At 39.2% G+C, this 13722-nt stretch overlaps 1 protein-coding gene across 7 annotated transcripts in view; it reads left to right on the top strand.

Annotated features, from left to right (window-relative positions):
• PAM (peptidylglycine alpha-amidating monooxygenase) overlaps nt 1-13722 on the top strand; it is a 119788-nt gene that overhangs the window by 50742 nt on the left and 55324 nt on the right. For all 7 annotated transcript variants that reach the window (XM_081930458.1, XM_081930461.1, XM_081930457.1 and 4 more), the window contains exons 5-7: nt 6034-6121; nt 11354-11439; nt 12255-12338. In XM_081930458.1, coding sequence (XP_081786584.1) covers nt 6034-6121; nt 11354-11439; nt 12255-12338 — 258 coding nt within the window. The remainder of the gene's footprint in view (nt 1-6033; nt 6122-11353; nt 11440-12254; nt 12339-13722) is intronic.

The raw sequence follows: 13722 nt of genomic DNA, 5'->3' as shown, positions 1-13722 counted from the left end.
TATATTGGCCAGCATGCAGTGCATTGTCTGTGAAATAAGAGGAGAAAGATCTGCCTCTTCATCTTGTCCTTGTCCAAGGTGCTGCTGAACACATCAGGATGGCAAATCCCAGCAGTTCCTTGGAGCTGTAGTTTTTGCTAGTGCTACCACCTTTGCAGAATTGATTTTGGGATTACGCTTGTACCCAAAACTACTTCCTTTTGGCTTCTTTCCTGGATAAGGCTCATGTAAACCCCTGAGGACCCCCCCCCCCCGGGTATAGGGTGGTATAGTAATAGTAGTAGTAGTAGTAGTAGTAGTAATAATAATAATAATAATAATAATAATAATAATAATAGGCAGTTTCTTGTGAGTATAGGTAGTTTTCCTGTGTCTTGTATTAGGGATGATTCAATATTATCCAATCATGCTTGATGCAGATATAGGGCAGAATTAGCAATTCTATTTCCAGTTGGAAGGACGGAATTCCAGAGTAGTACTTTATGTAGAGATATAGTGAGTAGCAGCTGTGGGTGGGTGCTTTGGGCCCCTGGGAGCCTTTAATGATCTGATTTTAATCATTATTTTCATGGCACAGAAGCAGTTCTCTCATAGCACATAATTTGGGACTTCTGCGCCAGTTGATTTTTTTATTATTACTTGGATCTTGTAAGATAATTTATTCTATCCAAGTATTTAAGTAATTGTGTGTTTAGAGTTTCTGTTAATTAAAACACTGCAGCAATTATTCTTTAGGGTATATACTGTGTTTAATTTATGATATGTCTACTGTTCTCTGAACTGCTATTTATAAAGACAAAATCGGCATGAAATACATTGTACAGTATTGTTCTTTGGGGTTATTTATAGGCTGGAAACACTCCTATTAAGATCTAGTTAGGGCTAAGCAAATGGGTCCTTGAGGACAACTACTGTTCTTAACATCTTTTGTAAGGAGTGCACTATCTGAACGTTACAAATTAAAATTACTGAAGAATTTAGTTAGAGAGAAAAGAAAAATACAAAACGTTCATATCATAGTAAATAGTTACTTGCAAATATATAGAGAGTGCTGGCAGTAAGAAATTTCAGGTTGTACAATGGTGGGACATTTCTATTTTTCATGCCACCTGGTCCAAACCAGAAGTCACAGTAGAATAGGCCCTTTGATGTTGCAGCGCACAATCTCTTCCAAATAACCCTGTGTTTTTTAAGGCATTCGTTTTTTTAAAAAAAATGACTAGTTTTACAATCCCATGCACACTTAGTAAAAAGTAAGCATGTTAAAATTAATGGGATTTATTTCTCAGTGAATGTATTTATGAACAGGTTAGATGTATGTAGCTTATTAATATAATTTTAAAATACTGTAGAAGAAACTATTTTAAATGCTTTCATGCTTGTTGAATCATAAACAATGTATAATTGCTTCTGTCCAGAAATGTCTCATCAGAGGTAAACTGAGCTGGACTAAAGTTATTTCATTCCATACATATATATAAAAGTGTGGTTATATAGTAGACTCTCTTCACATAAGCAGGCATTAAGCTTTGAGCATGTGAATGCAGAAGTCTTTTGAGTGGTGTATAAGATATCAAACTTTCTGGTTAACCTTAGAATATATTACTTAACCTTAGAAGCTATTACATTATTAGTGTGACAAATAGACATGAAAAGTTATCTAAAGAGAAGGTGATTTCCCAGCAAAGCAAAAACTGAAATAAAAGCGCACAAAGGATGCACCAGAAAGTCAGTATGTGCTATTGAAATTGGGTATCTCCAACATGTTTTGAATCCAGTGTGTAACATCCAATAGTCACATCCTGCCACTGGAAGGAACCTCTGGTCCAACATGGCTCTCTTTTTCTATCTTTCCCTTCGCTCGCCCTATGAAGTGTGTGGGGTTGACAAAGTCCCATTGCACAAACTGAAGTCCCACTTGTACGACATTGGATTTTGTCTGTACATTTTGCTAACCAGATACATTTTGTTGGTTGCTAAGGGTAGGCTGTAACTTCACATACTTACTAATGAAATAAATGTAGTTGCTAATCATAATAAGATATATCTAGCATCTGATTATCCAGTGTCCAGCCTTTCAATTAGAGCCCATTTTATTAGATGTGTAATACTGTCCACTTCAAGCTTGGAAGATAGCCATACATCTAACTAGCAATAGTAAGCTCCTTGGTAGGATTTTTTTTTTTAAAAAAAGCATAATACAGTATTTGACCTTTCCCCTCAAAGTTTTTCTGCTGCACAGTGAGACTGAATATGTGTAAAATATATAGAGGTGAGCAGCGGGGAGATATAAGTGTTTCCCCCCCCCTTTTGTGCTTCTGAAAAATTAATATTTTCCCATCTAGTCTTTTAAATGTTTGATTATATGGGCAAATAGCAAAGCAAGAGAAGTATTTGCTGTATTGTGCAGGGTTTGATACAATCTGCTCTTTACTATTGAACTCTGCTGATAGCTAAAGGGTATACTACCGACACTTAGAAGAATTGTGTCTGACAGCAAGCCACTCAGCCAGGAAATTTATCTGTCATTCTCCTTCCCTTATTTTCACGCATATGGCCAACCAGTAAATAAAGGTGGTTTCCCCCCCTTACTGACTGATGGTAAGCCACCATTTGTCAAACAGTTTCATACAAACAAGATAGGACCTATTGTAATCTGAAAAGAGGATGGAAATAATTTGATGATATATTGCATTTTTATTGCTTTACTTGACTCCATAGCTGCAGGATTGTTACAATAGAAATCTTTATTGCTTGGTGATACTACCTTTTGAGGAAAACCCATCTAAGTTAGTAAGTGTTTATACATTTATGGCTTTGGTGGCTAATGATATATGGTCAATTTTGTAACATGTGAAAATGATTCAAGTTGCCTGATCTGTAGTGTGTGATTTGCAGAAAAATAGGACTCAAATAAATGAACAATAGTTGGAAAGAATTTGCCTTATCGATGGAAGTAGACAAGCTTTTTTACTACTCCACTGTGTATCAGAGAGAGAAAGAAAGAAAGAAAGAAAGAAAGAGAGAGAGAGAGAGAGAGAGAGAGAGAGAGAGAGAGAGAGAGAGTGCCCCATTTTGTATCCTTTGTACAAATAACTAAACTACTAATGTACTGTGAGCCTTAAGATTTGCCAATCTTAATGGCAAAGCAAAAAAGCATTGTGGCATCAAGTTGCAAGAAAGGAGATTCCATCTAAACATCAGGAAGAACTTTCTGATGGTAAGAGCTGTTCATCTGTGAAATGGACTCCCTTGGAAGGTGGTGGACTCTCCTTCATTGGAAGTTGTTAAGCAGAGTTGGATGGCCATCTGTCATGGATGTTTTAGTAGACGGTCCTGCACTGCAGGGTGTTGGACTAGATGACCCTTGGGATCGCTTCCAACTCTACAGCTCTACAATTCAATTATTCTGTAAGATATGAAAGCAAATTTCCAGCTCCTCCACCCCACCCTTCCACAATTTTTCAATGCTTCCTTTCCTAGTAGCTAGAAAATGCGTATGAAATTTCACCAGTACAGTGGTACCTCGGGTTAAGAACTTAATTCGTTCTGGAGGTCTGTTTATAACCTGAAACTGTTCTTAACCTGAAGCACCAGTTTAGCTAATGGGGCCTCCCGCTGCCACTGCTGCGCCACTGGAGCGCGATTTCTGTCCTCATCCTGAAGCAAAGTTCTTAACCTGAGGTACTATTTCTGGGTTAGCGGCGTCTGTAACCTGAAGCATATGTAACCCGAGGTACCACTGTATAGTGGTTTCTAGAATAGTGAGTAGGTTTGGGTGTAGTTTAAGAGAAAGAGAGAGAGGGATGAAGGGAGGGTTGTTGTTGGTTTTTTTAAAAAAAAAACTCTGTAGAAGAGGACACTGAATTAGTCACATTATATTTCACTACATCGGGAGATATGTAGAACACTGATAAATAAATACATATAGGGTGAAATCCAGCGGTATGTGAGAGTTTCACTTGTACCTTGGGACTTTCTTTGCCTATTCCCCCACCCCTGCTGGCAGCCCCCCGGTCACCCCGAAAATCTGACTTGCATTAAAATAATCCATCAAATTATACTGTCTGGAAGATGGTCTTTTAAAAGGCAGTGGGAATACAAATGTACCCTTGTAATGGACTAATCTAAAGTTGAGGGAGCCTATGTCAGGAGTGGCTCAACATTGTCCTTGCACATAATGCTAATATATAATTTCTCTTGTGGATGAAATACATTTTAATATTTAACATTCTTTGCCACCCTTTGAAGTCTTTTGGTCTTATAGTGCTGTCAGTAAACATCACAGTTAGTGAGAGCAATTGGAAAATGATTTTGTAGCATCTTCAGTGGATTGTAAAACTCCAGCTGTCATCGTAGAATTGAGTCTACCCTATTAATGTATTCATCTCTTTTCTTCCCCCCACCCCTGGAATATTCCTTTGTTCTGCTAAACTTCAAAATGCAAAACCGGGAGCGCAATTGTAAAGTACCAGATCTCCTGTGGTCCTGTTCCTACTGTGCCATTAGAATTAAAATGATACACCTCAAGAATCTGCCCTGCTGCTTCCTAGTTAAAGAAACTTAAAATGCTCTCTGTCACTGAAGAGTAAAACTATTGATAAAGCTACTCTTGTTTACCACCTTCAAATGTACTCCTCCCCTCTTCTTTCCTCTCTTTTTTGGGTTGGAGGATCATCTGTGAGACTTGAGTTTCATCTACAGTAGAAACTTAAATCATATTCCTTGGAGTTATGTTGTTTACAGTAGTCATTAAAATGTCTTTGTGTATTTCTTATTCCCCTTTTATATTTAATTATTGGTTAAATGTACACGTTAATCTACATTTTTGGACTTCATTGTTTAGTAAGATCCAGAAAATTATTAAACAGTCCCTGGACAGGACCTCACAACTCTCTCTCCTAAATTTCTTTTTATATTAGAATAAAGACGTACCGTATTTTTCGCTCTATAAGACGCACCAGGCCACAAGACGCACCTAGTTTTTGGAGGAGGAAAACAAGAAAAAAAATATTCTGAATCTCAGAAGCCAGAACAGCAAGAGGGATCGCTGCGCAGTGAAAGCAGCGATCCCTCTTGCTGTTCTGGGTTCTGGGATAGCTGTGCAGCCTGCATTCGCTCCATAAGACACACACACATTTCCCCTTACTTTTTAGGAGGGGAAAAGTGAGTCCTATAGAGCAAAAAATACAGTAAGTGGAGACCCCCCAAAAAGCCTTAATGGCAGCGTACTTCACAATCCCCAAACAATGGAAGGATATGCATGGTGTTTCAATTACTTTTTCTTATCAAAATGTTTGGTACATAGCTTATAAGGAAATGCTTGCACACAAACTCAGAGCCTTACATGATGTTTCTAAAATCGATAAGTTCATTAAAATTTTGTTTGCTTTTATAAAACACACACACACAGAGAAAGAAAATGATGTTAATCCCCTCAATCCCAATATATTTCCATTTAGAATTTGGAATCATTATTAGACTCACTAGCTTCCTTTTTGCCTTTGAAATATTATTTTGATATAATGATCTTTTTGCCTCATTACTGAAAAGTTACTTTTGTATGAGAATTGCATATGAGTACTGCCATCTCTTGGAGCAGTGAATGTTTGAAGAGGAGGAACTTGAGTAGGGTATTCTGGTATGTTATCATAGTTGTATATTTTAGCTGCAATGAAAAACAGTAATGATTTCTTTAAAATGTACATCTTAATTAGTGTGTAACAAAAGCATAAGAAAAACTTAAAACAATTTTTTTTAAAGTATCATGGCCAATAAGGCGTATTTGCCTGCTTTAGAAGTAAAATTGAGAGAGCTGAAACACAACTTGAGATATTAGCACTTCATCCTTGCTGCGATTTTTGATTTCTATTCCTGCTGTGTCGTTATAATGAGCGCAGCATCCCATAGTGTATCTCCATTTGCTGTTGTATGAGTGAAAGAGAACAAATAAGTGTCCTCGTGCAACTTAATGTAGAACCATAAAATGTACTGAGAAAAAAGACATACGTAAGTATCACTTTTGTCTTTCAGTTGACTTCAAACCTCATGCTAGCATGGACACTGTCCATCATATGCTGCTCTTTGGATGCAACAATCCATCTTCAGATGAAGATTACTGGTAAGGAGCACAGGGTTGTTTTCATGGCATTGGTTTAATTTCCTACCTGTGTCAGGAGGGAAAGACGTGTGGTTGGGAGGGGGTGTAGAAGGCGTGATGAATGCATGGTGGGTATGGTGTTTTCAAAAACGTTCATTATGTCGTTTCTGCAATTTGGGTTGCAGATTTTAATCAATAGATGTATCAAACCAGGCCTAGTTGATCTGTGACTTCTTTGATAAATTGAAGGAAACTTGAAAATGTATAATTAAAAAAGCAAAACTGCCAGTCTTTGCTTAGAGGGATGCCCATTTGGTTCCACCCCACGCATATTACTGTAGTACACTAGAGTAAAAACAGCCATAGTAAAGCTGATGTTGATTGTGATTTGTCCTCACACATTTTAAATTTTCCCCTATGGATTCATTCACTAAAACTTAGTTGATTGATTTACTGTTCAAACTGATGAAAGGTTGTAGCCCCCAATAAAAACTGTAACCTCAGTGCTTCATAATGGGAAGCAAGTTGCAAATTTCTACGTCTTCATACTCATCAATAAGATGTTGCTATTAATAAATCAGAAGCAGCTCTGAAATACCTTTTAAATTTTGATTGAGCCATTAATATTTGAAAAGGACAGTCTATAAAACAAGTAACTAGAAATGCTAACTTGGCCCCAAAGAGTTATGAAATTGGAAAGGTGTTCTGTTCATCTATTACTGAAAAATAGTTCATGTTTAATTGAATTTTATACTGGAATCCATGTGGTCATTTAAATATTCTTACACAATCTTACACAATCCTACTATTTTGTAATTAATAATAATAATAATTTATTATTTGTACCCCGCCCATCTGGCTGGGTTTCCCCAGCCACTCTGGGCGGCTTCCATAGAAACCAAAAATACACTAAAATATCACAGATTAAAGACTTCCCTGAACAGGGCTGCCTTAAGATGTCTTCTGAATGTCAGGTAGTTATTTATCGCTTTGACATCTGATGGGAGGGCGTTCCACAGGGCAAGCGCCACTACCGAGAAGGCCCTCTGCCTGGTTCCCTGTAGCTTTGCTTCTCGCAATGAGGGAACCGCCAGAAGGCCCTCGGCGTTGGACCTCAGCATCCGGGCAGAACGATGGGGGTGGAGACGCTCCTTCAGGTATACTGGGCCGAGGCCGTTTAGGGCTTTAAAGGTCAACACCAGCACTTTGAATTGTGCTCGGAAACGTACTGGGATAGGTAAGTTTACCAGTTTACCAGTAAGTTTACGCATAGCCTTGATTTTTGCTTTGTTCGTTTCACAGGTTTATTTCCTCCATATAGGTTTATTTGCAGCATAGAGGTTGTATGATTTGCACATCATGGAAAGCTTGGATTCCTGGCTTATTGTAAGAGAAGAATCCTTGTGTGCACAGCCCATATCTGTGAGCAAGTTATCTAGGAGGGTGGCATATGAACCCAGCATCCTGGTTTGTGCTCTCAAAGCTAACTTCTAACCCTGGAGCAACAAACCAGGATGCCAGGTTTGCACATCATGGGAAGCCAAGCTAAATTCAGACATCCTGGTTTGTTTTACCTGCTTGCAGAAGAGGAGGTGAAGCAGGAGTGAACAGGCTGCATTGTTAATTCACAGTAGAAAACTGTGACATTCATGGGCTTCACAATTACTGTTAGTTTTTGCCAGTTGCAATCAACCCACCTCTTTCCCTTCCCTATCTCTTGCCTTCACACTCCATGTGTTTTCTACTACACCAAGGTTATGCTAAGTTCTCCCTTCTCACATAGTGCACTCTTTTGCCCCAGTGGACACGAGACATTTATAGTCATGCTAGCAACTACTGGTAGCACTCTGGAAACACTATGAAATTACTAAAATTCATTTTGTTCAGTCCCAGAATACAAAGATTGGTCTGCTTCACAGTTTGAAAGCATCTGCTCTAAACAAAAGGAGAGATTTATACAATCCTATCCATATCTACTCAGTAGTAAGCCCTGTTGAAATCAATGAGACTTGCTCCCAGGTAAATTGAATCAGGATTACAGCTTTAATCTCTCTGATTTTAAAGACTAAAGTCTGTTTCATACACTACTGAAATGTCAAAGTTGATTCTTCCACGTGGCTGGATCCCAAAACTTTCCAAAAGCATTTGAATGAAAGACTTTATGGTGAACATAACTGTGTCCGTGTCTACTGTACCATGGGACAGTAGCTCTGAGATGAGCTTTCCAGCTGATCTATTTATCTAACGTGATTCCTTCACCCAAACATGACTGGAACAGTGTGGGGACCAGGAAATAACTGCATTTTATTAATGAATAACTCTATTCCTTATTGTAAATGACAGTAGGAAAGTAGCATCTTCAACATCTCCTTCCATTTTATCTGTGGAGGTCTGTTGCTGTTAAATTGAGATCCAAAATGTGCTGCTTCTTTTTTAGTGTGTTGTGAATGTTCCTAAGAAAAAGTGTGAAAAAGGAGCTATAGTAGTTCTGCTAGACATTCTACCTATGTGGAAAAAATAAAAACACATTTGATGAATGACTGTGATTACTGAATCTCATTTAAATGCAACTCTACCTAATTCACACTTTCTCATACACACACACACACACACACACAGAGAGAGAGAGAGAGAGAGAGAGAGAGAGAGAGAGAGAGAAACATGATGTGTAAAAATGTGTATGGGGGAAATTGTATACAAATGTCAATGTTGAATAGATTTCTATTAGACACCCTATATCAAAGAAAATTCTACTTCTGCATCTCAGCTGCTTCTGAGGGAGGAGTAGCAGCAGGGCAGGACCTATGGGAGGAGATGGCCCTTTTACACAGATCCTCAGGCTTATAGGTCTTCCAATGTCTTTGAAATATTTATTTATTTTCTTGCCTTTATATCACTCCTTTATTTTGACATGAAAACCAAGGTGAGTGGTATATGTTGCAATGGAAAACACTTCAGATTAGGACCAGAAATGCACCAACAGCTATTGAAGCTGAAATAGTAGCGGGGTGATGTGCTCCCCCAAAAAACTCACTCTGTTTAACTAAAGCTCATTAAAGGAAAATCCTACCATTATCTCTCTCTTGGCAGACAGGGCATGGTATAAGTGAGCCCACTATGACTGGCAGCATTATGTAGGGTTCAAAATACTTCTGATGACAACATGGTTTATCCTATGGGGATTATCCAATTTGGTTGGTTAACTGTGATTTAGATAATACTAAACCTGATAAACCAATGATTTGACTTGGTATAAAATCACTTCCTATGTTGCGTGTGGATAGGTTTTTTTTATTTTAAAAATTGAATTGCTAGAACAGAAGTTAATTACTTTCATTCTTTGGAGGCATAGCATTGTAACTCATTTTGGAAATTTCTTTCCAAAGAACTTCACTATAAATATATTGGAAGCAGCTACTGACATAGCTGAAAAAGTTAAGTCTCTTTCCCCCACTAACTAAGAATGTATTTATTACTTTCTGAAAAGAGATAAAATCAAGGTTATCATCTGTATGGTCAGCCCAAGGGGAAATGCCAAGCTTTTTCTAGTGGGAAGAAGCAATGTTCAGTCTAATTAACCTTGTGATTCTAAGGGCTAAATTCTTGTGGTGTCAAAAATAGATCTTCAACCATGCTCATCATGCCATGGTATATATGAAGAAGAGAATAGTTGATGCAAATGTCACATGGAATGATAGATACTTCATAGTGTGGGGATTAGTTTAAATATTAAGAATTATACTTGAATACAGGAACATATATCATATTATAATAAATCTTGCATAGTCTTCAAGTCAAAATACAGGGTCTCTAAGGGTTTTTCTTTGTTTCTTTTCTTCTGCGGGTGACTTTTGAAATCTAAATTATGACACAAGCTCCCAAGACCATTTTCTGTGCAAAAACCACTGTAATGGTTCTCGAGTCCCCGTGGATGGGCACAAAATTTCAGGATGACAAAATTCTAAGCCGGGGAATTTCATGTTTGCAGCAGATTTTAACATTCAGCTGCCCGAGAAACTATTCCACCCACAGTAGGTGCTCATTTGTATGGGAGCTTCTGAACAGAGCAACCTTCCTTAACTGGCTGCCATGAGCCCTCAGCATTTTTGGTGTTCGACATGGGGCGGTAGACTAGGACTCAGGAGGAGGACGGGACTGAATGGTGGGAACCTGAGTTGGAGAAGGAGGGATCTCCCCTTTCCACCACAGCTTCAGTCCCTTTGGAAGGGGATCAGGGTTGCTAGCTCTCTCCTCCAACCTTCCTGAAGAGCAGAGAGCCTCAATACCGGTTGAGAAGGGCTTTGATCAGCTGAAGAGGAGGCTGAAACAGAGGCAGCAGTGACTGAACAGAAGAGTGTAGCCTTGTCACCTGGAATCAAATGCCACCTTCACAGGTGGAAGCTCACATACTCATGGAGTGCATGCTTGCAATCTTGGTATTCCTGTAAGGCAAGGGAATATTGTGATTGAGCACTCCATGCCTTGTCTTTAAAAGCTGGTGGGAGGTGCAGGGAAACTTGTTGGTGCATCTTCATTGCTTGAACATCTGAATTGTGACTTCTGAGCACTGTGTCTGCTGCTGACCCTATACTGTTAGTTCCCTGAATAAATAACTTTTCTTTATGTACAAGTATGAGCCTCTGTCTGTGCGTGTTGGGCAGGAGCCAGGATAGTGGCTGGTTTAGGGGGACATCTGATATGTGCTGTTACATTCCATTTTTAACACCAGTATTGGACTGTACTGCCTAAGCCCTTAATCAAACAACAGCAGGTTGCATACACGGAGAGAGCTATGTGTGAAGATTCTGTGTGCTTGCCTGTAAGCTAGCATGGCATAGTGGTTGGAATATCCTGCTAGGGCCAAGGAGATCTAGATTCCAATTCCATAAAGCTCCCTGGATAATATTGGGCTGGATACAAACTCTCAGGCTAACCTACCTTAGATAGTGGTTGTGAAGATAAAATGGGACCATGTACACCGCCTTAAGTTCCATGGATGTAAATGCAATAAGTAAAATATTGACTGCTAAAGAGATGAGTGCTGGTAAAATGCTGGAGGGAGCAGGCTCAAAAGGTGGTATAAATTTTAGAAGAGGGAGTTAGAAACACATTGAGAGGCATGATTACAAAGGGCATTCTCAGCCTGGATGTAGTGTTTGCGGTGGAGAATAATGTTAACTGCTTAATGTTCCTAAAATGAGAGAGGTGCTCAAGCCAAAATAAAAAAAGCTTCCCACTGTGTGTTTGTTTCAGGGACTGTGATGGAGGAACATGCACGGACACATCTAATATTTTGTATGCTTGGGCAAGAAATGCACCACCAACAAGACTACCAAAAGGTATGAGATATTTCACACTATGACATTCCAAATGAGCATGTGGTAGTAAGGATGGACATAAAATGTTTTCTTTGTGTGCGTAAATGTGTGTGTTAACTTGTAGTGACTTAAGTGCAATGCTCTGTATGTCTCTACTCAAGGTTATTATTACTTTCCTTGGGAAGAATGGTGTTGTTCCTCTGGGTGAACTACTGCAAAAGGCTGTGCGTGTTTTGGTAGCTTCCCCACCTTTTTAATATGGAACTGAACAAATGTAATTCCACAGCGAACTTGTCTGCTGCCTTCTTATTACGGAGGAAACTTTTATGGTTTGTGAATGATGGATTGTTGGTGAAATCTATTTGGTTTGCAGCAGGATTCTGTCAAGATGATTCTTTTATCTTGTATTACACCAAGTAAAGTTCTGTGTTCTATATTCCCACCAACAGTGAACTAGGCCACTGTTGTAAAAAAAGAAAAAAGGAAAAGAAAGACATAAAACTTGAGATATCTGGTCTGCCTGCTTCTATTTGCTCTTCTAGCTTTTCATAGCCAGAATGAACGCATAACTCTCAGTTCCAGTGTTATATATCCCTTGAAGGGTACTTGAGGAATGATTCCCCTAGCAGAATACATGTGAAAAACGTTGCTTGTGCTCTCTCTGTTTTAAAGTTATCACGGATAATAACTTGTCAACTTCAGTTCTTAATATGAACATTGTGGGATTTGAATTTAAGTTAAATATTACCCACTGTTATTATTTTACTATACTATTGAAAATACACAAGCATACAATTTATTGAATTTCCACTTGTTGCTTTTTGTTTCATGTTAAGGTGTTGGATTCAAAGTGGGAGGAGAAGAGGGCAGCAAATATTTTGTACTCCAAGTACATTATGGAGATGTTAGTGCATTCAAAGGTATGTACGGTCTTTGGATATGTTAATGTGATGATATGTGTAATAGCTATACTATAATAAGCCTGCAACTTACATGATGTCTATGTTCCGGGGATCACACCTTAAGCCAAAATCATATATAGTCCAAACACATTGGGTGCATTGGGATTGCCAAAGTATTTTTTCTTGCATGCCCTCCCCTTCCACCCCCTTTTTAATTAGTTTTTTTTGCTAAGTGTGTAAAGCTGTGCACAAGTCAAATGCATGTGAGTTGTGGGCTTATGTATATTTATATATTTGCACTGAACGCTGCCATATTCTTGTGGCTGCAGACAGATGGTGCTGCAAACTATAGGATGATGAGAGGCAGCCCAGGTAAGCTATAGAGGGTCATCCAGAACAGACTGCAGCAGCAGCAGGCACCCTGCTCCACTGGCTGCACTGACTACCAGCCCTGGGACCCATTGCCCCACGATCCAGATTCTCAGGCTGACCACATTCTCCCCTCCCCACCAGCTTGCCTGGGTATTTGCTGTTGGCCCTGCCAATTAAGATGAAAAGCTGGCCCAGGTGAGGCGTTGGCAGGAGCTGTATTAGCACGAAGCGGAGGAAGGCACTTTCTGCCTGGAGATTGTCTGCTGCTGCCAATTAGGATGAAGAGTCAGACTTGGTAAGCAAATGGATTGATCCCCAGGCCAGTTGCCAAATCTGATCACCTTACTCCTCCCAGGCTGATGGGTCATTCTCTTGGTTGTAACAGTTGCATGGGATGGAAAGCAGAAGGTCTAAGCAGTTAGAATGTGGCAGTAAGGGGTTGTTGAGCAGCGTGACCCCCCACCCCAGTGAAAAAAATAAAACTAAAGTGAGAAAATGGCTAATTATTGAGACAAGTTACAATAACAGTGGCAGCTTAAGTGTGTTCTAATGCAGACCCTCCTGTATTTTAAATAATTTGGAGGTCATCTGATTTGAAATTGGTGGTGTTTCTGACTATGTAATCAGGAAATTCAAATAGTGTAAACATCTTTGTCACTACCTCCTCCTTCTCTGAATTTACTGTTATGGAAGGTAGTATGCATGGTTCCCAGTAGGTCAATGGCAGCATCTCTTTGAGTGTGCAGAAGCTGTTTCTTGAGTTTTGGCATATATTGTGCATTAAAATTCCCAGCAGTTTATTAATGTAAAACTCATAGGTGTGACAACATGCCGTTTGTACTCATTTCATTAGCGATTTGTCTTGTGTTCTGACCTTTTAATTTTTAGCAAGTAAAAATAGTTTCCGATTTAGGAATTCCAAGCCCCCCTGTCTGATAATGGCAGCAACCTACCAAGCCCTGTTGCTGGCCAGTGGAGGCCCCCATCAAAAGGAAGTTAAATTGCATTGTAATAGAGCTTGGTAGATTTC

The sequence above is a fragment of the Podarcis melisellensis genome (assembly GCF_964234715.1).
Source record: "Podarcis melisellensis genome assembly, chromosome: 11".
Taxonomy (NCBI): Eukaryota; Metazoa; Chordata; class Lepidosauria; order Squamata; family Lacertidae; genus Podarcis; species Podarcis melisellensis.
This window is presented reverse-complemented; position numbering and strand designations above follow the sequence as displayed.